Below are 25,491 nucleotides of genomic sequence, written 5' to 3'. Positions count from 1 at the left end.
TGGCCTGTCACTAGCCAGTTTTCGTGCCTAAAGCAGGATTAGAACTCCCCATCTCCTGGTGATTGGTCCAAAGTCACCCAGTTGGCTTTCATGCCTAAAGTAGGACTAGAACTCACTGTTTCCCCGAGGATTGGCAGGAAGGAAAATTTTCAAACCTTATTAACTAGGATTGTTGGATAACCCAATGCAGGTTTCTATATCCTTTAACCTCCTCCTAATGAAAAAGAATTTGTACCCTATAAATCAGTTTTAGGCCTTCTGTATCCTGCTTATGTAGGTGCGGGACTTAGAAACCCAACTGAATTGTCACAAAAGAAAATTATCCGAGAATGATACCAGCGAAGACCTGCTGAGCTTCACCGACCCCAGGAAGTCCTCAGCCCAAGTCAAGAACCAGCTGCGGATTCGAACTTTGGAAAGGGAGAAGAAAGAAGCATTGGAAGTAAGGAATTATTTTTGCATGAATCTAATAATTCTGAAATATCTAACAAGTTTCCTGATCCATTGGTAGGTACTCATCCATCCATAGATTCAGTGGGCAGAGAGAATGGGTTCAAATTTCCTAATCCTAATCCTAATCCTAGCCCTAAATTTAGCCATAACTTTAACCCTAGCTGTAACCCTAACTTTATACCTTAACTTTTAACCCTAACCATAATTCTAACCTAGCCCTGACCCTAATCCTAACCCTTAACCCTTAACCCTAACTCTAACCGTAGCCTTAATCTTTAACCTTAACTTTAGCCCTAATCTTAATTCTAACATTTAACCCTAACCCCAACCTAGCCTAATCCTAACCTTAACCCTAACCATAATATATCCTAACCTTTTAACTGTAACTCTAACCCTAATCTTAGCCCTAACACTAACCTCTAACCCTAACACTAATCATAATTCAAACTGAACTCTAACCCTAACTCTTAACCCTAATATTTAACCCTAATTGTAACCCTAAAATATTTAACCCTAATTTAACCCTAAACTAGCTCTAACCCTATCCCCAACGCTAACACTAACCTTTAATGCTAATCCCAGCCCTAACTATAACCCTAATTCAACCCTAACCCTAATGTTTATCCCTAATCTTTAACCCTAATCCTAACTCTAACCTAACCCTAACCCTAACCTATATGAAAGTGATTACTTTCTGGGGTTTACATTCCCACGATGCAACCTTGAGACTCCTCTGTGCAACCATATTTTTCAATCAAAAGCTGTTAGCAACTGATGGGGACCAGACAGGCAAAGGACTTGTCTGGATAAATTATGTGTCAGGGGTGGGTTCTAAATTTTTTTACTACAGGTTCTGTGGGTGTGGCTTATTTTGTGGGCGTGGCTTGATGGTCATGTGACAATTCTTTAGGATTTAGCAGAGGTACTGGTCTACCAGGCTTTTAACTGCTTGCAGAGCTGTACCGGTCTACTCATTTATTTTTGCAGGCACCGGTCTACCCATTTGTTTTTTGGAGGTACTGGTCTACCCATATGTTTTTGCAGACACTGGTCTACCCATTTATTTGTGCAGGCACCGGTCTACTCATTTGTTTTTGGAGGCACCGGTCTACCACCACACTGCCTTTTAACACTGATCAGCTGTAGGGCGGCCCTTTGAAGCCCCATGGCAAGAGTTTAAACAGTTTTTTTCCCTTCTAGCTGATCAGCTGGGACTCAGGAGGCAGCAATAGGTTGGGGGTGGGGCCAAATAAAAGGTAAGAATAACGCGGGAGGGGGGCAGGGGGGCAGAACCGGTTCGGTGACACCATATCGTCACCGCTACCGGCTCAGCGGAACCGGGAGGAACCCACCACTATTATGTATATATATACCTCACCCCATTCCTAAGAGGTCTGTAAGGGGTGTGCATAAGAGCACCACCCTGTCCTAATGTTTCCTCTATTTGTATCTATTTTGTGTATCCAATCTATGTTTATAATTATTACCTAATACATTCTTGACAAATAAATAAATAAATCAATATTTTATTTTATTTATTTGTCAAACGTACAAAGTAACAGGTATAAGTATAAACATGGACATGAACATAGGAAATCAGTACAAATAAATGGGGACAGTAGGACAGGGACGGAAGGCACGCTTGTGCCCTTATGCATGCCCCCTTTACAGACCTCTTAGGAATGGGGTGAGGTCCACAGTAGACAGTTTAAGGTTGAAATTTTGGGGGTCTGAAGATGTAACAACGGAGTCAGGTAGTGCATTCCAGGCATTGACCACTCTGTTGCTGAAGTCATATTTTCTGCAATCGAGTTTGGAGCAGTTTACCTTGAGTTTGTATTTATTGTTTGCCCCGTGTATTATTGAGGTTGAAGGTGAAGTAGTCATTGACAGGTAGGACATTGTAGCAGACAATTTTGTGTACTATGCTTAGATCAGACCATAGGCGGTGTAGTTCCAGGTTGTCCAGGCCCAAAATTTCAAGCCTGCTGGCGTAAGGGATTCTATTGTGAGTAGAGGAGTGGAGGGCTCTTTTCGTGAAATACCTCTGGACCTGCTCAATCGTATTAATGTCTGATATACAGTGTGGATTCCAGGCAGACGAGCTGTATTCGAGAATTGGTCTGGCAAAGGTTTTGTATGCCCTAGTTAACAGTACAATGTTACCAGAGAAGAAGCTTCGCAAAATCAGGTTAACAATTCTTAATGCCTTTTTGGCAATGCTGTTATAGTGATCTCTGGGGCTGAGATCTCTTGAGATGAGTACTCCTAGGTCCTTGACAGAGTGAGTGAGGATCATTTGTGAGGTCATATCTGCCCAGCTTGTATTTGATGTTCTGATTTTTGTTGCCAATGTGTAAGACAGAGCATTTGTTAGTTGAGATTTGGAGTTGCCAATTGAATTCCCCACCCTCCTCTTCCCAGCTAGGATGGATGTCCTACCAAGGGTGGTTTGGTCCAAAGAGAAATGCAGAGTTGAGAAATGCAGAGTTGAGAATTAGAGAGTCTTAAGAAGGTGGAATCAGTCCTTCATCTAAGTTCGGAAGGCACTGTAGGCCATCACAAAAATAATTTCCGGGTCCTTTGATCCTCAGTCTTAGCGTCCCCTTCTTCTCTTTCTTGATGGCAGAAGCTCATGAGCCAGTACCAAGTCCTTCAGAAGGATCACGAGGACGTGAAGAAGAAGCTGGAGGGGTCCAAAGCCAGGAACAAGGTCTTGTCCAACGAGGTGAAGACCCTGAAGGACCAAATTTCCACCCTGATGGAGAAGGGGAAGCACGACAACGAACTCGTGGATGCTCTCGTGGTACGATTTGGTTGAGAGGCTCAGGCCTGGCTGGTACAGGTAGTCCTAGACTTACAACGGCAAATTGAAACCCAAATTTAAATGAGAAATTTGTTGAGCTTGAGCTTGACATTTCTTGCCACAGTTGTTAAGTGAATCACTGCGGTTGTTAAGTTAGTAGCCCGGTTGTTAAGTGAATCTGGCTTCCCCATAGATTTTGTTTGTCAGAAGGTCACAAAAGAGGATCACGTGACCCCAGGAGACTGCGACTGTTATAATTATGAGTCAGTGGCCTAGCATCTGAATTTTGATCTCGTGACGCGACGGTCCTAACTGTGGAAAACGGTCTTATGTCAACTTTTTCAGGGCCATTGTAACTTTGTACGGTCATTAAAGAAACTGTTGTAAGTTGAGGACTACCTGTATTCACGGCGACATCAACGTGAACTTGTAGGGCCCGATCTTCTGCAAAGTCTCGGTCAAGTGGTTCCCGACCCATAATTTCCCCAAATTTCCAATCGGTTGTGGGAGACTGGACCATGTTTAGATTTGTAGTTAAAAATTGTGGAGAATAGGTGCGGCTTCCTCTAGACCCGTGATGGTGAATCTATGGCACATGTGCTGGAAGTGGCACACAGAGCCATCTCTCCAGGCACGCTAGCTGTCACCCATTACTCTTCCGAGTTCCAGTGCATGCATGTGCGCCGGCCAGCTGGTCTTCATGCGTGCGGGAGTGCTGGAAACTGGAAGAGCAGCTCCCCAGCGCTCATGTCTGTGCCGGGAAGCTGAGCTTCTGGTTTCCAGTGTGTGCATGCGTGCCAGCCAGCTGGTCTTCATGTGCGTACATGCACCAGAAACTGGAAGACCAGGTGGCCGGCACAAATGCGCATGCCAGAAACCAGAAGCTCAGCTTTCTGGCACGCGCGTGCACACCAGGGAGCTGCTCTTCTGGTTTCCTCGTGTCTGCACGTGTGCTCCTGTTTTGGCACATGGTGCTGAAAAGATTCACCAACACTGCTCTAGACAGCTGTTTCTCAACCTTAGAGATTTGGGATGTGTGAACTTCCAATTCTCAGAATTCCCCAGCTTGCCTTCAGAATTGTGGGAGCTTCATCACTGGAAGCTTTCAACAAGAGACTGGATTGCCATCTGTCAGAAATGGTGTAGGGTCTCCTGCTTGGGCGGGGGGTTGGACTAGATGACCTATAAGGTCCCTTCCAACTCTGTTATTCTGTCTGTCTGACTTCAACTCCCAGAATTCTCCAGCCGGCATGCATAGAGTTCACTTCCCAGAACTCCCCAGCTGACATCTGTGGGCTTCATCTCCCAGAATTCCTCATCCGGCACGCACAGACTTCAAATCGCAGAATCGTTGAGTAAACAAATAAAATTAATAAAATAAGATTCCCGGAATTCCCTAGCTGTTATGTGTGAACCTTCAACTCCCAGAATGTCCCAGCCATCATACTGGTTGTGCAATTCTGGGGTTGAAAAATCGACGCATGCTGGATGGGGAATTCTGGGAGTTGAAGTCTATTCATGTTGGTTGAGGAATTCTGGGAGTTGAAGTCCACAGATCTTCAAATTGTTGACATTGAGAAATGATGTCTAGACCAGTGTTTCTCAACCTTGGTAGCTTGAAGATGGGTGGACTTCAACTCCCAGAATCCCCCAGCCAGCGCTGCTGGCTGGGGGATTCTGGGAGTTGAAGTACACCCATCTTCAAGCTTCCAAAGTTGAGAAACACTGGCCTAGACTAAGTGAGGTCAAGGCAAAAATTTCATGTCCTGTTGTGTCATGTCACATTCAAAATTAGGAAGGATCTGCCCCAAAAGAAAATTACAAACTGGTTCTAACGTTCTGACAGCTGCCACTCATGTCACATGTCCTCAGATGTCGGGTACTCAGCCGTTGCCTCATGTTTACGACTGTTTGGAGCCTCATGACGTTTCTGTCATCCCTCAGCAAATAATGGGTTTGTTTTACGACTGTAGCATTCGCTTAATGACTGTTACAAAAAAAAAAGTTTGTAAAAACAGGTCCAGTCAGTAAATATTGTGACCTGCTTTTCCACCGTCACAATTTATGATGGTAATGGGGAGGCTCCATTACAGTCATAAATCGAGGACCACCTGTAATCCCTATCTAAAAGGTATACTTTTTTTAATTCATTGCTTTTCTCCAACGGTCGCAAAGTGAGTCTCATAAAACATAGACTCCTAGGGCTGGAAGGGATCTTGGAGGTCTTCTAGTCCAACCCCTTGCTCAAGATAGGAGATTTTTTATCATCCTGGTAAAATGATTGTCCAGTGATTGACCCACAATTGTGGGAGGCAAGCAATTCCACTGATTGCAGGGTAGTCCTCAACTTACAACAGTTCATTTAGTGACCATTCAAAGTTTACAACAGCATTGAAAAATGGGACTTACAACCAGGGGTGAAAATGCTCCCGGTTCGGACCGGATCGCCCGATCCGGTAGCGATGGCGGAGGGTGATTCGGAGAACCGGTAGCAAAATTCCCTGCGCTCCCCTCCACCATGCCCAGCTGAGCTGCACAATCATCAGAGGCTTTTTTAAAAAAAACTTTTAAAAGCATTTTTTCTACAACCTCTTCCGAAGAAAAAATGCTTTTAAAAGTTTTTTTAAAAAAAGCCTCTGATGATCGCGCTGCTCAGCTGGGATCCTCAGAGGCTTTTCAAAGCATTTTTCCTGCAACCTCTTGGCTGAAGAGGTGGTTAAAAAAATGCTTTGAGAAGTCTCTGACGATCCCAGCTGAGTTGCCTGATCGACAGAGAGGCTTTTCAAAGCATTAGAAAAAATGCTTTAAAAAGTTAAAAAAAAAAAAAGTTGGCCACGCCCACCCAGTCACATTACCCCCCCAAGCCACGCCCACAGAACCGGTGGTAACACATTTTACATTTCACCCCTGCTTACGACCATTTTTCACACTTACAACCATTACAGCATCCCCATGGTCATGTGATCAAAATTCAGATGTTTGGCAACCAACTCATATTTATTTATTTATTTGTTTAAATTTCTATACCGCCCTTCTCCAAATAGGACTCAGGGCGGTGCACAGCCTAAGTAAAAACAAAGCATACAAAATTTAAAAAACAGTATTAAAATAATTAAATATTCTGGCCGTAAATTAAAACAACCCAATTTAAAATCAATTTAAAATTTAGCTCAAGCCAGCCCAGCTAGTTGAAATAAATAAGTTTTCAGGGCCCGACGAAAAATCCGGAGGTCTGTTATTATACGTAACTCTGGGGGAAGGTTATTCCAGAGGGTGGGCGCCGTCACAGAGAAGGCTCTCCCCCTGGGGGTCGCCAGCCGACATTGTCTGGCGGACGGCACCCTGAGGAGGCCCACTCTGTGCGAGCGTACTGGCCGGTGGGAGGCTATTGGTGGCAGTAGGCGGTCTCGTAAGTACCCCGGCCCTAAGCCATGGAGCGCTTTAAAGGTGGTCACCAACACCTTGAAGCGCACCCGGAAGACCACCGGGAGCCAGTGCAGCTCGCGCAGGAGAGGTGTCACATGGGAGCGCCTCGTCGCCCCCATAATCCCCCACGCGGCCGCGTTCTGGACCAGCTGGAGCCTCCGGGTGCACCCCAGGGGAAGCCCCATGTAGAGAGCGTTGCAGTAGTCCAGGCGGGAAGTGACTAGTGCCTGAGTGACTGTGCGTAGAGAGTCCCGATCTAGAAAGGGGCGCAACTGGCATATCAGGCGAACCTGATAAAAAGCTCCCCTGGCCACGGCCGTCAAATGATCTTCTAATGACAGCCGTGCATCCAGGAGGACGCCCAAGTTGCAAGCCCTCTCGGTGGGGGCGAGTGATTCGCCCCCAATAGCCAGCAATGGTGTCAGCTGGCTATATCGGGACGCTGGAAGCCACAGCCACTCGGTCTTGGAGGGGTTGAGTCGGAGCCTGTTTCTCCCCATCCAGGCCCGCACGGCCTCCAGGCACTGGGACATCACTTCAAGGGCATCGTTGGGGTGGCCTGGGGTGGAGATGTACAGCTGGGTGTCATCAGCGTACTGATGGAACTCCACCCCGAAGCCACGGATGATCTCACCCAGCGGCTTTACATAAATGTTGAACAGAAGGGGCGAGAGGACCGACCCTTGTGGCACCCCACAAGCAAGGTGCCTCGGGGTCGACCGCTGCCCCCCCGTCAACACAGATTGCGACCGGTCAGAGAGGTAGGAGGAGAACCACCGCAGAACGGTGCCCCCCACCCCCAACCCCGCTAACCGGTGCAACATGATACCATGGTCGATGGTATCAAAAGCCGCTGAGAGGTCTAACAGGACCAGGATAGAGGAGCAACCCCTATCCCGAGCCCTCCAGAGATCATCCACCAACGCGACCAATGCCGTTTCCGTGCTGTGCCCAGGCCGGAAGCCGGACTGGAACGGGTCCAGATAGACAGTTTCATCCAGGTACCGGGGAAGCTGTTGCGCTACCACACTCTCAACAACCTTCGCAACGAAGCGAAGGTTGGAGACTGGACGATAGTTAGCCAAAACAGCCGGATCCAGAGAGGGCTTCTTGAGGAGGGGCCTCACAACCGCTTCTTTCAAAGTGGCCGGCAGGACCCCCTCACTCAAAGAAGCGTTAACAATCTTCTGGAGCCAGCCTCGTGTCACCTCCCGGGAAGCCAGTACCAACCAGGAGGGACACGGGTCCAATAAACATGTGGTCGCGTTCAGCCGTCCCAGGACCCTGTCCATGTCCTCGGGAGCCACAGGATCGAACTCCCCCCAGATAACACTCTCAAGACCTGCCTCAGTCATCCCGTCCGGACATACCCAGTCAGAGGCCAGCCCTTCCCGAATCTGAGCGATTTTGTCATACAGATACTGCACAAAGTCCTCAGCTCGGCCCTGCAAGGGGTCATCCCGCGCTTCCAGATGGAGGAGGGAGCGGGTCACCCTAAACAGGGCGGCCGGGTGATTATCTGATGACGCGATAAGAGCGGCAAAATAGCTAGATTTTGCCGCTTTTATTGCCACTAGGTAGGTCTTAATATGAGACCTCACCAGTGTTCGGTCGGATTCGGAGCGGCTGGTCCTCCAACTACTCTCCAGGCGTCTTTTCCGGCGCTTCATCTCCCTAAGCTCCTCGGAGAACCAAGGAGCTAGGTGAGTTCGGTGCCGGGTCAGAGGCCGCAAAGGCATGACACGGTCCAAGGCCCCGGCAGCCGCACTATCCCAGGCGGCCACCAGGTCCTCAGCCGAGTCGTGAGCCAGAGTCTCAGGAAATGGCCCAAGCTCCATCTGGAACCTATCAGGTTCCATCAGGCGCCTGGGGCGGAACCACCTGGTCGGTCCCGCCTCCCTGCGGCGGGGTGCAGCGGTTAGAAAGTCCAGTCGAAGGAGCGAGTGGTCAGACCATGACAAGGGTTCGATGACTATATCCCCTGTATCAAGGCCACTCGACCACTGACCAGAGACAAAAACTAAGTCCAGAGTGTGTCCACCCATGTGAGTGGGGTCATGAATTAACTGAGTAAGGTCCATGGCCGTCATGGAAGCCATGAACTCCCGAGCCACCTCAGACGTTTCGCCGACAGATGGCAGGTTGAAATCCCCCATGACTAGAAGTCTGGGGGTACCAACCGCCACCTCAGCTATGACGTTGAGCAGCTCGAGCAGGGCCGTTGCCACGCGGCAGGGAGCCAGGTACGTGATCAACAAGCCCATCTGTACTCCACGACCCCATCTCACAAAAAGGGACTCACATCCGGCTATCTGTGGAACAGTGGTCTCCCTCGGATCAAGACTTTCCTTTATAATAACCGCCACCCCCCACCCCTGCCCTGAGCTCTCGGCTGATGGAATGCTCGGAAACCTGGTGGGCACATATCCACGAGGGGAACCCCCCCCCTCATGGCCCAACCAGGTCTCCGTAATACCTGCCAGGTCCGCTCCCCCCTCCTGAATAAGATCGCAAATGAGGGGGGCTTTATTTACCACGGACCTGGCATTGCACGACAGCAGCCGAAGGCTCGGGCCCTGAGAGTCTGAACAGCCTGGGATACGAGAAGGGCTATGGGGACCGGGGTGCGCCACCGCTCGAAGATAGCGAGTGCGTGCCCCCACCACATGATGCGGCCCCCTGCTCCCGCCATATCTGCCCCTCCCACTCAACACATTGATAGAAAAGCCCTCGACAGAATGGACTCTAATGTCCCCCTTACCCCCGGAATCCGCACCCTCCGTGGCCCCACTAACAGCTGGGCCGGACCCCTCCCCCTGTGGGTTAACCCCCAAACCCACACAACCCTCCCACCCCTTAAAATCCCTTAAAAATCTATCAAAAAGTTTCCCTAAAAAACCCCTCAATCCCCTTTTTGCAGCATGCCACCTCTCGGGGTGCCAAAGCCCGTCATGAAGGTAGGCCCTTGATAAAGTGGAGGGCCACACCTGCGAGAGGGGGGAGTCTCGCAGAATAAGAAGTTCTGTTGGTGAATACATCCAATCAATCAGTTAATTAATTAAACTGGGGGAAGTCCACGGCCTGGGGGTAATCCAGATAGTCCAAGGTCTGGGGAGGGACATTCAATCAATTCCAAGTCAATAAATTCAATAAATCCAATAAATCCCACTGCTCTGTCACAGCAGTGGATGGAGTCTTAAGCCACTTTGAGGCCAGATGTTAACACCAGCTGCCCTCTCACGAAAGCTGGGAAGGGCCAGAAACCGCAGTCATCGTCCGGCTCCATACAAGGCTTGAAATCTGAGATATCTCACTCTACAACTGGGGGGCTTTAATAGCAGCCACCAATCTACAGGTCCGCGAGCCAAGAGAAGCCTCCGATGGTTCTGGCGGCTGCACCTTGAGCGAATCAGGAGGCAAATCGGGGGGCTGTAGATGTCCATGGGAGGCAAGTATCATCCTATTGTTCAGAGGAACCTCCAGATAATAAGTGGCCTCACAGAGGCTAACAGACCACGTGGGGCATAAGAGCTTGGCCCCAGGTCTTTTCCAACCGTCAGAACCAGCAATGTTTTTAGCTCGCCCCCATCCACATAAGGGAGGGGGGGAACCTCTGGGAGAGCCAGGAAGAGGCCCCCTCCAAGTAAGCCTCCCATCTAAGTTGTAATAGCAGTTCCAAAGAAACTGACATTAATAGTATATTGTGGTCAGAGGCTCCTCGCACTCCCTAAGCAAGTTCCTCCTCCTTTTCGCCCCCTCTGGTGCCATCCCTCACAGCCGCTCGTCCTAGTATTGTAGCAAGTGCCAGCCCGACGATCCCAGCTCTCGAAAAATCTCCATCCATCGCTGGGAAGCGATGGGAAGCCCCTGCCGTCCCCTCGGAGCTCCGGGGAGAGACTGCATCGCCGACGCCGCCACCGCCCACTCCACCGGTCCGGCAGCTGCGGGGAGACGCCAAAGCCGCTCTCCCTGCTCGTAAAAACTGCAGCGCAGCCGCCTCCGTCTCCTCCCGGCCATCGCGTTCTGGAAAGCTGCCAGCTCTCAAAAAGGCAGCATCCGATTGGTGGGAAGGTCCATGGGGCAAAATTAGCTGGTCCGGCCCCCGAAAACCCCCAAAAGCCGGGGAATCTCCCCCAGGTATCACCGCTGCTCAGCTGGGAGCAGCCATCTTGGACATGCGCAAGCGGCCATCTTGGAGGGGTGGGGTGGGCGTGTTATGACGGTTGCAGTGTCCTGGGGTCACATGAACTCCTTTTGCGACCTCCTGACAAGAATCCGGGGGTGCCAGATTCACTTAACAACCATGTTACTAACTTAACAACTGCAGTGATTCACTTAACTGTGGCACGAAAGGTTGTAAAATGGGGCAAAACTCACTTTTGTCTCACTTAGCAACAGGAATGTGGAGCTCGGTTGTGGTCATAAGTCGAAGATTATTTATCATTGGAATTGCTGTTAATTGTAGCACTGCTAAGTAGCTTCACAGTTAAATAGTTTTTAAGTCCATTTAAAACATAAAACATAGAAAAATGGGGTTGGAAGGGAGCTAAGAGATCTTCTAGTCCAGGGGTGTAAAATTGAAGGCCTGGGGGCCGGATCTGGTCCGCGGGGTACTTAGATCTGGCGGGTGGGACCGCTTTGTAAACAGTGAAGGGCCAGCCCACAGTGCCTCTGCCAGGAAAAACAGAGCTCGGGAAGGCTGTGTGTGGCCCTCCCAAGCTCCGTTTTCGCTGGCAGAAGATTGCAGGAGGCCATCGCAGCCGAAAACGGAGCTCGGGAGCCTGTTTTCGCTGGCAGAGTAGTCGGACCAACACAGGCGCCCCCGACATGAGTGACATCGAGCTGGTCATGCTGTCCCTGGCCACACCCACCCCACCCCTCCAAGGTCCAAAACAACCCTGATGCGGCCCCCAATGAAATCGAGTTTGACACATGGCAGAAGACTTTCTATCATCCCGGTCAAATGTTGTTCAACTTTTCATGAGATGCAAACAGGAAAAACAAGGGTCTCTCCATCCCTTCCTTTCTCATCAGAGCCAGCAGAAAGAAATGCAAGGCATCTTAAAAAATCTGAGCCAGCAAGAAGAAAGGAACGTGGAAGGCGAGAAGGCCCTGGGGAAGAAGCTGAACGTCGAGATCCAGAAGCAAAGCTGCCTCATCGAGCAGCTCAGGCAGATGGTGGCCGACCGAGAAGCTCAGGTGAAGGAGCTGGAAGAAGTGGTCAGGCAGCTGAGGTTGCAGGTAAGGCTTCTCAGAGGCGAGAAGCGTGGGCAGAGGCATGGGGAATGGCCTGGAAGGACAACAATCAGATAAGAGGGGTTTAAGCCCTGTGCAAGAAAACAGTCTCCTTGAATTCATCAAACGTTGATATTAGGGGAAGATTCACTTTGAGAGCCAGTTTAGTGTGGTGGTTAAGAGTCTGGTCCAGATGGTGAGTTCTAGTCCTGCCTTAGGCATGAAAGCCAGCTGGGTGACTTTGGGCCAATCACCAAGAAACAATGAATTCTAGTCCCTCTTATTAGGCATAAAAGCTAGCAGGATAACTTTGGGCCAATCACTAGTAGACTTGGAGCTCCAGTTCCATTTTAGGCATGAAAGACGGGTGGGTAACTTTGGGCCAATTACCAGGAGACAGGGAGTTCTAGTCCTCCCTTAGGCATGAAAGCCAGCTGGGAGACTTTGGGCCAATCACTCTCTCTCAGCCCAGCCCAGCCCAACTCACAGAGTTGTTGTTGTGGAGAAAACAGGAGGAGGAAGGAGTGTCGTGTATATTTGAGTTATTTGTTAAATAATAAAGTCGGGATAAGAGTCTAATAAATCAATAAAGAAATGGAAACCCGAGCACTCAAAATCTGTTGGCTGATTTTTCATAGCAGCGAAACCTACCCCTTCAAGAGGAAAGTGGATTAGATTCGGGTTCCACGCTGTCTACAGAGTCTTTAGAAGAGGAAAATCAGAATTTAGCATCCCAGAAGGAAGACTCTAGCAGAAATGACAGCTCCACACGGTAGGGAAGGCGACGTTCTAAATCCCAAAATTAAATTAAATTATTTTAAAAGAGTCTCCTTTAATTCTGGTCCTCAATCATTACCTTGAGCCAGATTGGAAACCTTGGGATAGAGAAAAATTTTCTCAGCTGGATTCCTAAGCAAGATGGTTGTTGAGTGAGTTTTGCCCCCATTTTACGTCCTTTCTTGCCCCAGTTGTTAAGGGATTGGCTGCAATTGTTAAGTTAGCAAAATGGTTCTTAAGCGAATCTGGCTTCCCCATTGACTCTGCTGGTCAGAAGGTCACAAAAGGGGATCACATCAGGGGTGGGTTCTACTTACCTCTACTACCGGTTCGCATCACACCCACGTGCGCTCTTCTGCATGCGCAGATCAACTTTGATGATGTCCAGGTCAGTGGGCGGAGCCTCCCGCTGGTTTTACTGCCGGTTCTTGCGAACCGGTCCGAACTGGGGGCAACCCACTGGATCGCATGATCCCAAGACCCTCATAAATATGAGCCAGTGGTCAAGCATCTGAATCAGAGGTGGTATTCAGTCAGTTCCAATGGTGGGTTTCAAAATTTTTTTACTACCGGTTCTGTGGGTATGGCTTGGTGAGCGTGGCATGGCTTGGTGGGTGTGGCAGGGGAAGGATACTGCAAATTCCCCATTCCCTCCCGATCAGCTGGGACTCGGGAGACAGTCAGAATTTTTACTACTCAAAGTACTCAAGTACTCAACATTTCCTCTACTGGTTCTCCAGAACTGGTCAGAACCTGCTGAAACCCACCTTTGGCCGGTTCGGACCAGTTCATCCGAACTGGTAGCTCCGATGATCAGTTGGCTCCACCCACTCGCCCCCTTTCTATACTGTCCTTTATTTCCTGCTTTGTAGCTCATCTCAATCACGCAGCACAGCTGATTTCTCCCCCCCCCATTCACTGTTCTACTTACCGTTGCTGACTTGGCACTGAGCTTCTAAAATGTAAATGCTCCATTTTCAGCGCAAGCGCCTTAGGCGTGCACTTGCCGAACCAGTTGTTAAACCAGCAGCATTCCACCACTGATCTGAATTTTGATCACATGATCATGGGGATGTCGCAATGGTGGTAAAGTGTGAAAAACGGTCATAAACTAAGTCACTTTTTTTCCCAGTGACATTGTAACATCGAATAGTCACTAAATGAACTGCTGCAAGTCAACGACTACCGGTATCTGTGTCTATAATCACCTCAAGCACCTCAAGGTGTTTGCTTAACGACTGCAGCATTCGCTTATCAACTGCCGTGCTTGCTTTGTGACCCTGCGTTCGTTTAACCACTGCAGCCAAAAAGAGGTCGTAAAACAGGACACGGTCGCATAACAATGCTCTTAACGACCGTCATGACTTATGACCGTAAATTGCAGGCTCAATTATGGTCGTAAATTGTCGAGAATCTGTATATATAGTTTACTACAGTACTCTCACCTGTAATAACAACCCCAACTGTCTCGCTGCGACGCCAAACCGGAAGTCTGAATTCTGGGAGTTGAAGTCCATGCATTTTAAAGCTGTTAAGTTTGAGAAACAGTGGTTTACTATGTTGGTTACAATCACCCCAGGTGTGCAAATAAGATGAACTAGAATTTACAAACCTCAATAGCTGGGGCCCACCAAGCTTAGTCATCCTACATCTGGGTCTACTCACAGCAACCTGGCCTCCATCTGGATTGCATTCACCCTGACTCTCACGGAGAGCCATCAAATCCAGATAGTAGACCTTGCATCTTTGACTGGGTGAATGTTTTGGAATATTTGACCCCCAGAAATATGGAATGGAAGGACGAAGGGGAACTTAGAGGTCATCTAGTCCAGGAGGTGGTGGACTCCGCTTTGCTGGATGTTTTTAAATAAAAGTTGAAGTGGTGGGTTCCTCTGCTGAATAACAGAGCTGGAAGGGACTTTGGAGGTCTTCTAGTCCAACCCCCTGCTCAAGCAGGAAGCCCTATAGCATTCCAGACAAATGGCTGTCCAATTTCTTCTTAAAAACCTCCAGTGATTGAGCACTCAGAACTTCCAGAGGCAAGTCGTTCCACTGGTTAATTGTTCTCACCGTCAAGAAATTCCTCCTTCGTTCGAAGTTGGATCTCTCCTTGATTAGTTTCCATCCACTGCTGGCTCGGGTTGGACTAGATGATCTCTAAGACCACCATTTTCATTCTAGGATGTTTCGAAAGACTGCATCCTTTGCAAACTAGATTTCCCCCAGCCGTGCTTTTGATCCCACCCAAGTCAGCAGGAGCCCGGCCAAAAAGTGGTAAGATGAGCCGTTTAGATGCAGAAGTGAAAAATGTGACAGACGTTTTGTGTGTTCCAGGACAATGTCGAAGATGGGACACACCCTTGTGGACTCCGCAGCGACGTTATTCCCAGCAACTCCTGACAGGTTGGTGCAAAATTTACTTGTTGCATGACAATGCCCAGATTTTTCTCCCTTCCCTTCCAGGGAAGTCTGCAGGTGGCCTTAATTTATTTATTTATCCAATAAATTTTTTGAAGGGGTTAGGACAATGATGGCTAACCTTTTTGTTGTCATATGCCGAAAGTGCACATGCGCCCCAGCCCCCAGCCCCCCATTTTGGGCCTGGAAAGCCTCCTGCACAAACCTTTGCCAGCGTGAACGGCCTGGCTAGGTGGCTCAGTGGCTAAGACGCTGAGCTTGTCGATCAGAAAGGTCGGCAGTTTGAATCCCTAGTACAGGTCTCCTGCGTGAGCAGGGGTTTGGACTAGATGGCCTCCAAGCTCCCTTCCAACTCTGTTACTGTTGCTATTGCCTGCCGCCGCTGCGTCTTTGCAGAGGCAGCGATGGCTCCTCCTCCTCCTGCTAGCCTCGCGCTCCGGGCAGCATCCAGCCAGCCATGCCTGGCCTCCTCCTGTGTCAGCCCACGTGGATCCCGGGCAATGCAACTTTGGGGCCTTTCTTGGCGGCGACGGTGGCGGTGAGGCAGGCAGACAGGTGGGTGCAGGAGAGCAACTGGCAGCAGCGCTCCTGGCTGGCAAGGGGGTAGATGTCCCGGGGTTGCATGTGGGCATCGACGGCATGACTGGTGTGTGCGTGCGCTAAGAGGAGCTGCTCAGAGGGCATGCGCGTGCTGGGAAATGAACTTCTGGTTTCTGGCGCACGCATGCGCCCCGGACAGCTAGTTTTCTGGTTACTGGCGCCCATGCGTGTGCAACGATCAGCTGCCTGGCTGATCTGGTTTCTGGCACTGCCGCACGTGTGAAGGCCAGCTGATCCTCGCGCACTCATGCGCACCAGTAACCAGAAGACTAGCTGGCTGGTGCACATGGGTGCACCGGCAGAGGAACGGGCGTGTTCCAGGCGACATGGCTCTGCATGCCACTTCCAGCACACATGCCATAAATTTGCCATCACGGGATTAGGATGAAGGTCCAGAAGAGAAAGCTAGGAAAGGAACAAAAAAGGCCTCATTGCTAGGAATTAACCCCCGGAGAAGCAACAGCAAGATTTAAGACCAGATCAACAGCTTCCAATCAGCAAAGTCAATGGGGAAATCCAGATTCACTTAACGGCCATCTGATTTTTGTCATAAGTCGAGGACTGCTTCGACGGATAAAACACTGATTTGGCTTTTGATCTTCCTCAGGCTCCTTGAAAAGCTAAGCGGGTCAGACCTGGTTCATTCTTGGAGGGGGGAAAATCTGGAAAGTCCAAGGCTGTCGTCACTCAGACAAAGAAGTTGAAGAAATTCACCTTAAAAGTGCATGTTATTTTCATGCAAAAAAATATATGTGTGCATGTATGAGTATATGTATTTTTTTTTAAAAAAATTATTATTTTTACAACAACAACACAACACAACATACAAAACACAAACACACAATATGTGTTTCTTTTTACGTATCAGTTTCGTTCCTCTTGCTTTCTACTTTCTATATTTCCCATTGAGTATATGTATTGTTGGGCTCAATGGCGGTCATAAGTCGAGGACCACACACACACACACACACACACACCATATGTGTTTGTGTTTCTCTGTGTAGTTCTCAATTTATGATCGAAACTGAACCTAACATTTTTGTTGCTAAGCAAGATAGGTAAGTGATCTTTGCCCCATTTTGTGACTTTTCTTGCCATAACAGGTAAGTGAATCCCTGCAGTTGTTAAGTGACCAACACAGTCATTAAGCGAATCCAGCTTCCGCATTGACTTTGCTCATCAGTAGGTCACAAAAAGAGATCATGTGACCCCATGGACACTGCAACCGTCATAAATATGAGTCAGTTGCCAAGCTTCTGAATTTTGATCATGTGGCCCCTTGGCATACTGCAATGGACATTAAATTTTAAAAATAGTCCCATTTTTCAGTGCCGTTGTAACTTCAAACGGCCACTAAACGAATGGTTGTAAATTGAGGACTACCTGTGGATGTCCTTCATCTTAGTACAGGTAATCCTCGATTTACAACAGTTCATTTAGTGATGGTTTGAAGTTGCAACGGCTCTGAAAAAAGTGACTTATGACAGTTTTTCACATTTATATTTGATTGATATCCAGATGCTTGGCAACTGACTCACATTTATGACAGTTGCAGTGTCCCGGGGTCACGTGATCCTCTTTTGCGCTCTTCTGACAAGCGGGGGGGGGGGGGGGCGGGAGAGCCAGATTCACTTAACAACTGTGTTACTAACTTAATAACCGCAGTGATTTAGTTAGCAAATGTGACGAGAAAAATCGTAAAATGGGGCAAAACTCACTTAACAAATTTCTCACTTAGCAACATAAATTTTGGGCTCCATTGTGGTCGTCAGTCGAAGACTACCTGTATCAACTGGGAAACTGACATGTGGCCTGGGACATCCCATAAGTACCTAGCTGGATGTTGCAGCACGGATGTTGCATCCAGCACGGATGCCAAAAATCGGGCTTTCGGCCTTGATTACATTGCCAAAATCCGTTTTATTATCGGACAGCCAAACCAAGCCAGTCTTCTCTCTGTTTTAGGGCGCCAGAGCAGAAAGAGGTCGGTTTCAGGACCCTGCAAGCTCAGATCACTGAATACAAGACTCTGTGTCAAGCAGCAGAAGTGGAACGCGACCGTTTGATAGAGCTGGTCAGCATCCTACAGAAAAGGTAGGTCGCCAGGTGCAAAATTCCCTGGATTTTTTTTTTTTTGAAACTCAGAGTCCCTTGTTCCAAGCCACTCCAATGTTGAGACTCTGGAAAGAGTGCAGAGAAGAGCAACAAAGATGATTAGGGGACGGGAGGTTAGGGGTGGGTTCTAAATTTTTTTACTACCAGTTCTGTGGGCGTGGCTTGATGGTCATGTGACAATTCTTTAGGATTTAGCAGAGGTACTGGTGTACCAGGCTTTTAACTGCTTGCAGAGCTATACCGGTCTACCCATTTGTTTTTGGAGGCACCGGTCTACTCATTTGTTTTTGGAGGCACCAGTCTACTCATTTGTTTTTGGAGGCAGTGGTCTACTCATTTGTTTTTGGAGGCACCGGTCTACTCATTTGTTTTGGAGGTACCGGTCTACCACCACACTGCCTTTTAACACTGGTCAGCTGTAGGGCGGCCCTTTGAAGCCCCATGGCAAGAGTTTAAACAGTTTTTTTTTTCCTTCTAGCCAATCAGCTAGGACTCAGGAGGCAGCAATAGATTGGGGATGGGGCCAAATAAAAGATAAGAATAATGGGGAGGGGCGGGGGGCCATAACCGGTTTGGTGACGTCATATCGTCACCGCTACCGGCTCGGCCGAACCGGGCCGAACCGGGAGGAACCACCACTGGGTATGTCTAGTTTAGTGAAAAAAAGGACTAGGGATGACATGATAACAGGGTTCCAATATTTCAGGGGCTGCCCCAAAAAAGAGGGAGTCAAGCTATTCTCCAAAGCACCTGAAGGCAGGAGAAGAAGAAGGAGAATGGAAACTTATCAGAAAGAGATCACTAAAATATGAGCCAGCCTTGTGCTGCAGCAGCCAAAAAAGCCAACACAATCCTAGGCTGCATTAACAGAGGGATAAAATCAAGATCATGTGAAGTGTTAATACCACTTTATAATGCTTTGGTAAGACCACATTTGAAATAGTGCATCCAGTTTTGGTTGCCATGATATAAAAAAAACATCCCAGTCATTCCAACCCTACCTCTTGGATTTCTTAGTGGTCTCCCATCCACCTATGCCCAAAGCTAGATTCTGAATCTTTGGGGAAACATTGACAATTCTCTCTTGGCTGTTGAGTTGTCGCGGTTCATGGGGTTACAGGGGTATTCGCCTTTCTGACGATGCGCACCTACGATGTTTGTGTCTCCAGGGTGGACGAGAGCATCACGAAAGTTTGGGAAGCGGAGAAGAAATTTCAGGAACAGCAACACAAGTACGTCACTCTTGAGCAGCAGTTTGCCAAGCTGAAGATGGAATCCGGAAAGACAGTCGTGGCCCCCAAGGCCCAGCCCAAAACCAAAGCAGGTAAAATTGTTGAAAGCATCTAGAAAAGTGACACTTCAAAGAATGCCATGCGCAAAACTTGACCGGTGAAACTTCCAAGTAGCCAAGGAGGATTTTTGCCCCTAATGGTTGACAAAGAGAGGCTGTTGGAGAAAGTCCCAAAATAAGGCAAGAGGGTGGTCGCAACTGCACAAAAATCCACCCTTTTGAATGAAAACGTAGTGCTTGATTTACAACTGGTCGCTTAGCAACCATTCAAAGTTACGACGAACTTCCCCAGGAGAACTTACGAATCAGTAAGTTCCAATGGCCCCGCCCCTTTCCCTTGTGGTCATGTGACCAATAATGGGGCACTTGGCCGCCACCTTTCATTGACGGCCATTTGCAATCTCCGATGACTGCGATTTTGGACCGTTTTCCCTCCCAAAAAACGGCATTTACTTTTGGTTTCCGGGCAAAAACCTCCATTAGGTGTAATGGATTCACTTAATGACCATTGCGTTCGCTTAACAACCACTGCAAAAAAGGTCACAAAATCAGGCGCTGTATGATTTAAAACCACCATGACTGATGAACGCGATCCTCGTAATTCAAAAATGACACATATGTGCATTTCCCCCAAAAAATTTACTTTGGTTTCTGGAACAAAAAACACCCCATAGTAAAAAAAAAAAAAGGGATTTGCTTAATGACTGCAGTGTTTGCTTTACGGTTCTGGCGTTCACTTAATGGCAGCAGTGTTTGCTTTAACGACCCCTGCAAAAAAAATCTCAGAAGTTATTATAACTTAGATAAGGATGTAAATTAAGCTAGTGATAGATAGAAGTAGAATTTGTGTATGGAAGTTAATTAGAATAGAGATATTGATGTAGAAAAGCTGTTACTAATGTTTAAGTTTTGATTTTTGTTTGTTTGTTTTTGTTGTGTGTTATAGTTTTCTATTTTTTGCTCTTTTCTATTTTTTATACTGTGTATTTTAATGTTTGAAAATTCAATAAATATTATTTTTTTTAAAAAAAAATCTCATAAAATGAGGTCTAACCTTGAACAATCATCATGACTTACGACCTTAATAGCCAACCTCAATTATGGTCGTAAATCAAGGGCTACACCGGTATTTTTTTAATCTTTGCGACTTTAGGATGCGTGGACTTCAACTCCCAGAATTCCCCAACCAGCCATGCTAGCTAGGGAATTCTGGGAGTAGAAATCCACGCGTCTTACAGTCACTTTCTGCTTCTCAACTGAAAATACGAACTGTGATATTTTTCAGAAAAGTTTAGAATTCGGTGGGTTTGTGGGCAGCCTTCAGGATCAATGTCCCTGTTTAACGACACGTCTTGTCTCAACAGCTCAGCCACTCAGCAGCGGCAAAATGAATTGGAACGCCGGGGATAAAAAAGATCTGCCCTCCGTCCAATTTTCCGAAGTGCCTCTGGAGTCTCAGTTAGAGGAACTCTCCACACAGTGAGATGTTTAATATTTTTTTCCCTCTTTTAAAAAAACCCAAAACCCTCAAAGCTCTAAATTAGAGGTAAGAAGGAATACAGGAAAGTGACGGAACAATTTCTGCTAATACAGATAGTCTTCGACTTACGACCACAATTGAGCCCAAAATTTCTGTTGCTATGCAAGACAATGAGTTCTGTCCCATCTTTCTTGCCACGGTTGTTAAGTTAGTGACACAGCTGTTAAGTGAACTCTGGATTGAGTTTGCTTGACAGATGACCCCTAGGACACTGCAACCGTCATAATTAGGAGTCAGTTGCCAAGCGTCCAAATTTTGATCACGTGACCATAAAGATGCTGCGATGGTCATAAGTGTGAAAATTTGTCTTGTCACTTTTTCAGTGCCATTGTAATTTTGAATGGCCACTAAATGAATGGTTGCAACTCGAGAACTGCCTGCACAAGTGATCCTCAATTTATGACTGTAGTTATACGCCATAATTATAATTATGAGCCCAGAATTATACTCATTTGTCCTAATGATCATTAAGCAAGTTAAGATGTGACTGCTCACGATTTTACAACCTTCTTTGCGGCAGGCATTAAGCTGAACACTGTAGTCTTTAAGCAGAACCATGTTACCCAACGGCTGTTTTTTTGCCGGAATGCAGAATTAAACATTTCTATCAAAAAAATGTCATAAATCATGGTCACACAAAACTACAAACGTCTGTAAATGCAGGCCAGTTGCCCAGCATCCAAAATATGACGGCATGACCGCAGGGTGTGGGGCAGTTGTCAGAATTTTGAATCCAAGTCATAACTAGCCCTCACAAGGTCTGTCATAATATCAGGGAATTGCACATCCGGTGACCAAATGGAGTCAGAGATGCTGACACAAACTTGTAGTTTTATATAAAAATATATTTTATAACTATATCCATGGCAAACTAGATTGTCAGGCGAACAGGAGCATCCTGAGGTAAATCAACACAGCAGGAACGTCCTGAGGTAAATTACACTGCACACAGGGCACCCAGATGAAAAAAGGCGGGAAACAAGGACACTCCCCCTTTTCACTCACAGCAACCAATCACAGCTCAGGTTGCCTCACACCGTGGCCAGCTTTCTTCAGCTAATCAACCACAACTCAGGCTCACTGTGCAACCCTTCACTGCTCTAGCTATTTAATATCTTTAACCCATAACTTTGAATGGTCTCTAGGTGACTGGTTGTAAATCGAGGACCACATGTATTTTTGATCAGCTATCAACGTCCATTTATTTCTTCTAATTATTTATATATAAAATTTATTGGCTTCCCATCTTAACCTTGAGGTAACTCTGGGCAGCTTAAAATCGTAAAAATGCATCAACCATTTCTTTCCATGAAGGCTGGCGATCCAGATGGACGAGATCGAAGGCCTGAAGAGCGCTTTGCAAGAATCTATCCGGACCAAAGAGGAAGACTTCCAGGTGTACCAGGACACCGTGGGACAGGTGAAGGAGATCTTCCTGCACGCTCTGAAGCAGCACACGCAGGAGAAGAACTGAGCCGGTCCCAGTGGTGGGAGGGGGTGAGTCCTGCTGTCCAGATATGGTCCCTCCGAGGTGACTCTCGTTTAAATACTTTCAGGAGGGCGCAGAAGATACAGCAGATGCTGGTCCTGTAGAAGATGCGGGTGATCCCCAGCTAGAGGGACCCAGGGGCCAGCTCCTCTCGTCCATAATGATGTACTCGTAGCCATATTCCCTGGATCGGTAGTCTGGCACTCGTTCTGAACGAGTCTAGAATCCGTAAGCGGGAAGGATTTGCTTGGGTAGAAACCAACTTTGGATCAACTTTGACATCCCTTGCCAAACAAAATCTGTTTTAAAACTTTTGCAGTGTAAATACAGACCCTGTTGTCACTCGGCAACACCCGGACAAAGTATAATGTTTCGTTTATTTTCTCGAAAGACATGATACGCTGCTGCTTTGCTCGCGCACTTGTGAATTGCAGGGAAGGCGGTGGGTGAGTTGTATGTCAGGGTTCCAAGGAACACCCCCAACAAAATAAAGCTCTGAGGCCTGAGGTTCCTCAAACTTCCAATTTATTAAAAATGTCATGTTGGCACATCTGGGAAAACCTGAATCTGAAAGCTTCCAGGTTTCCCCCACCCAGCTAAGAGTTCACAGCGCTGCCCCACACCCACAAGTTCATCACATTGTCCAATCAACTCTTCACACTCCACCGGATACAATCTTCAGGCAGTCTGCATCAGACGCAGGCAAAAGTCCTTGAATACGGAATGTTGTTATGACTAACTTTCTACCGCTCCAACAACAACCCCCTCCCAACTTCCCCATTTGAAATATGTGGCAGTTTAGAAGCAAAAAGAAAATTGTCTTCCAAAACTGACACTGTTTTTCCTGGATCGCACATTTACAACCATGTCTGTACACTTCCTGTGCCTTCTTTCATTTCTGCCCAAACTTGCTTCACCATCAGTTAATTCCCTTATGGTTTTCGAGTTTGTCTTCGGACGTTTTCTCCTTGCTGAGTTGCTCAGGGAGGGCTCAGATTAAATTAGATAAAATATTGACCCAAAAGGAGTTCAGCTTGAGTTGAAGATGATTTGGCATCCTGTAGCCATGAAAAGAAAAGTAGGCAAGAAGATAGATAGATGAGAGGTACAGAGAGCGAGATGGATGGATAAAGACAGAGAGATACCGGTAGAGAAAGATAGAAATAGATGATGAAATAGATGAAATAGAGCCGAGGTGGGACAGTGGTTAGAGTGCAGTACTGCAGGCTACTTCTGCTGCCTGCCGGCTGAATCTCTCCGGGCTCAAGGTTGACTCAGCCTTCCAGCCTTCCGAGGTGGGTAAAATGAGGACTCCGATTGCTGGGGGCAATAGGCTGACTGTAAACCGCTTAGAGAGGGCTGTAAAAAGCATTATGAAGTGGTATACAAGTCTAAGTGCGATTGCTATTGATAGATAGAGATAGATAGGCAGGCAGGCAGGCAGTTAGATATAGGAATATTTTGAGTAAGTAAGTAGTGCCATAGTTGTGCAGTGGTTAGAATGCAGTATTGCAGGCTAAACTGCATTCCCATGGAGTTCGATCCTGATGGGTTCAAGGTTGACTCAGCTTTCCATCCTTCCAAGATCAGTAAAACGAGGACCCAGATGGAGGCAATATCCTGACTCTGTAAATCAATTAAAGAGAGATGTGAAGCGGTATATAAGTCTTAAGTGCTATTACCGTTGCCGTGAGCCAGCGGCGTGCTTCAGCCACCAAAAAAGCCAACACAGTCCTAGGCTGGATTGATAAGAGGGACAGAATCAAGATCACCAGAAGTGTTAGTGCCACTTTATAATGCCTTGGTAAGGCCACACTCGGAATACTGCATCCAGTTTTGGTCACCATGGTATAAAAAAGACGGTGAGCCTCTAAAAAGAGTGCAGAGAAGGACGACAATGTCATCCCTGCTGAGGAAGATGCTTTGTTGGCCGAGGAGCCGAATCATTTCTTCGCTCGCTTTGAAGTGGAGACATCAGAGACAGCTAAAATACAGCCACCAGCCCATTGTAGCCCACACCTCATTATGGAGGAAGAGGAGGTGAGGAGCATTCAGAGGGCTGTGGACCCTAGAAAGGCTGCCAGTCTTGACCGTATCTCTGGCCGAGCGCTTAGAGACTGTGTTGATCAGTTGGCTGGAATCTTTACCAGGATCTTCAATCAGTCTTTATCCCAGTCCACTATTCCATCTTGTTTGAAGGCTTCCACCATTGGTTCATTGCCAAAGAAGTTCCCTATCAATAACCTCAACAATTACAGACCACTGGTACCCACTGCTATCATCATGAAGTGCTTTGAGAAATCGGTCTGCCGGCACATCATTTCTGATCTTCCGCGTAAATTTGGTAAACGCCAGTTTGCATACAGAAGAAATAGATCTACAGAGGATGCCACAGCTATCAATCTTCACACTGCTCTGACTCATCTGGAACGATTTGGGGTGGGTGGACCACGTGAGGTTGCTTTTTGTAGATTTTAGCTCTGCATTTAACGCAGTAATTCCACATGGACTAGTGTCCAAACTGATGGATTTTGGGCTTTCTTATTCAATCTGCCGTTGGATTATGGATTTCCTCTCTGGGCACTCTCAGAGGGTCAGATTAGGTAATCATATCTCTTCAGCCCTTAATACTGGTACACGACAGGGTTGCGTGTTGAGTCCCTTACTCTATACTCTTTATGTATATGACTACATTCCCACTCACACCAGTAATACTACTATTAAATTTGCAGATGATACAACAGTGGTGGGACTCATCTCCGGGGGGGGGGATGAGTCTGCCTATCGAAATGAACTGGGACGGTTGCTTTCGTGGTGTGGAGACAATAACTTGGTCCTTAACACCAATAAGGCCAAGGAGCTTATAGTGGACTACAGAAGGAATAGATCAGACATCCAGCCCTTGCTTATTAATGGAGACCAAGTGACCAGTTTTAAGTTTCTGGGTGTTATCATAAAAGAGGACCTGATCTGGGGCTCTCACATTGCAGCACTGGTCAAAAGGGCCCCAGCAGAGATTATACCACCTGAGACTTCTCAGGAAACAACAACTGAATGAAAAATTGCTGGGGACCTTCTCCCATAGAGAACCACCATAGAGAGTATTTTAACTTACTGCACCTGTGTCGGGTTTGCCAATTGCACAGCGGCAGATAGGACAGCGCTCCAGAAGGTCAACGCCATTGCCCAGAGGATCACTGGTTGCCCCCTCCCCTCTTTGGAAGAGCTTTATAGCTCCCGCTGCCTTAAAAAAGTTCAAAACATTCTTAAAGATCCATCTCATCCTGGATCTCACCCTTTTTTTTTTTTTGAACTATTACCATCTGGCAGACGGTACAGGG

At 47.4% G+C, this 25,491-nt stretch overlaps 1 protein-coding gene across 2 annotated transcripts in view; it reads left to right on the top strand.

Moving 5' to 3' along the window:
• CCDC13 (coiled-coil domain containing 13) overlaps positions 1–22,512 on the top strand; it is a 35,054-nt gene extending 12,542 nt beyond the window's left edge. The window contains exons 9-18 of one of the 2 annotated variants that reach the window (XM_034442570.3): positions 278–442; positions 3,083–3,259; positions 11,720–11,926; positions 12,559–12,692; positions 15,032–15,100; positions 17,681–17,809; positions 19,000–19,154; positions 20,486–20,600; positions 21,976–22,081; positions 22,218–22,512. In XM_034442570.3, the coding sequence (XP_034298461.1) occupies positions 278–442; positions 3,083–3,259; positions 11,720–11,926; positions 12,559–12,692; positions 15,032–15,100; positions 17,681–17,809; positions 19,000–19,154; positions 20,486–20,600; positions 21,976–22,081; positions 22,218–22,325 (1,365 nt within the window). In that variant the 3' untranslated portion in view covers positions 22,326–22,512. Of the gene's footprint in view, positions 1–277; positions 443–3,082; positions 3,260–11,719; positions 11,927–12,558; positions 12,693–15,031; positions 15,101–17,680; positions 17,810–18,999; positions 19,155–20,485; positions 20,601–21,975 lie in introns of both variants that reach the window. The other variant, XM_034442572.2, reaches the window with a different exon arrangement.
• The last annotated feature ends 2,979 nt before the right edge of the window (positions 22,513–25,491 follow it).

This window comes from Pantherophis guttatus, chromosome 4, assembly GCF_059756535.1.
Source record: "Pantherophis guttatus breed Tessera chromosome 4, ASM5975653v1, whole genome shotgun sequence".
NCBI classification, from domain to species: domain Eukaryota; kingdom Metazoa; phylum Chordata; class Lepidosauria; order Squamata; family Colubridae; genus Pantherophis; species Pantherophis guttatus.
The sequence above is the reverse complement of the archived record's forward strand: the minus strand, read 5'-3'. Positions and strand labels throughout refer to the sequence as shown.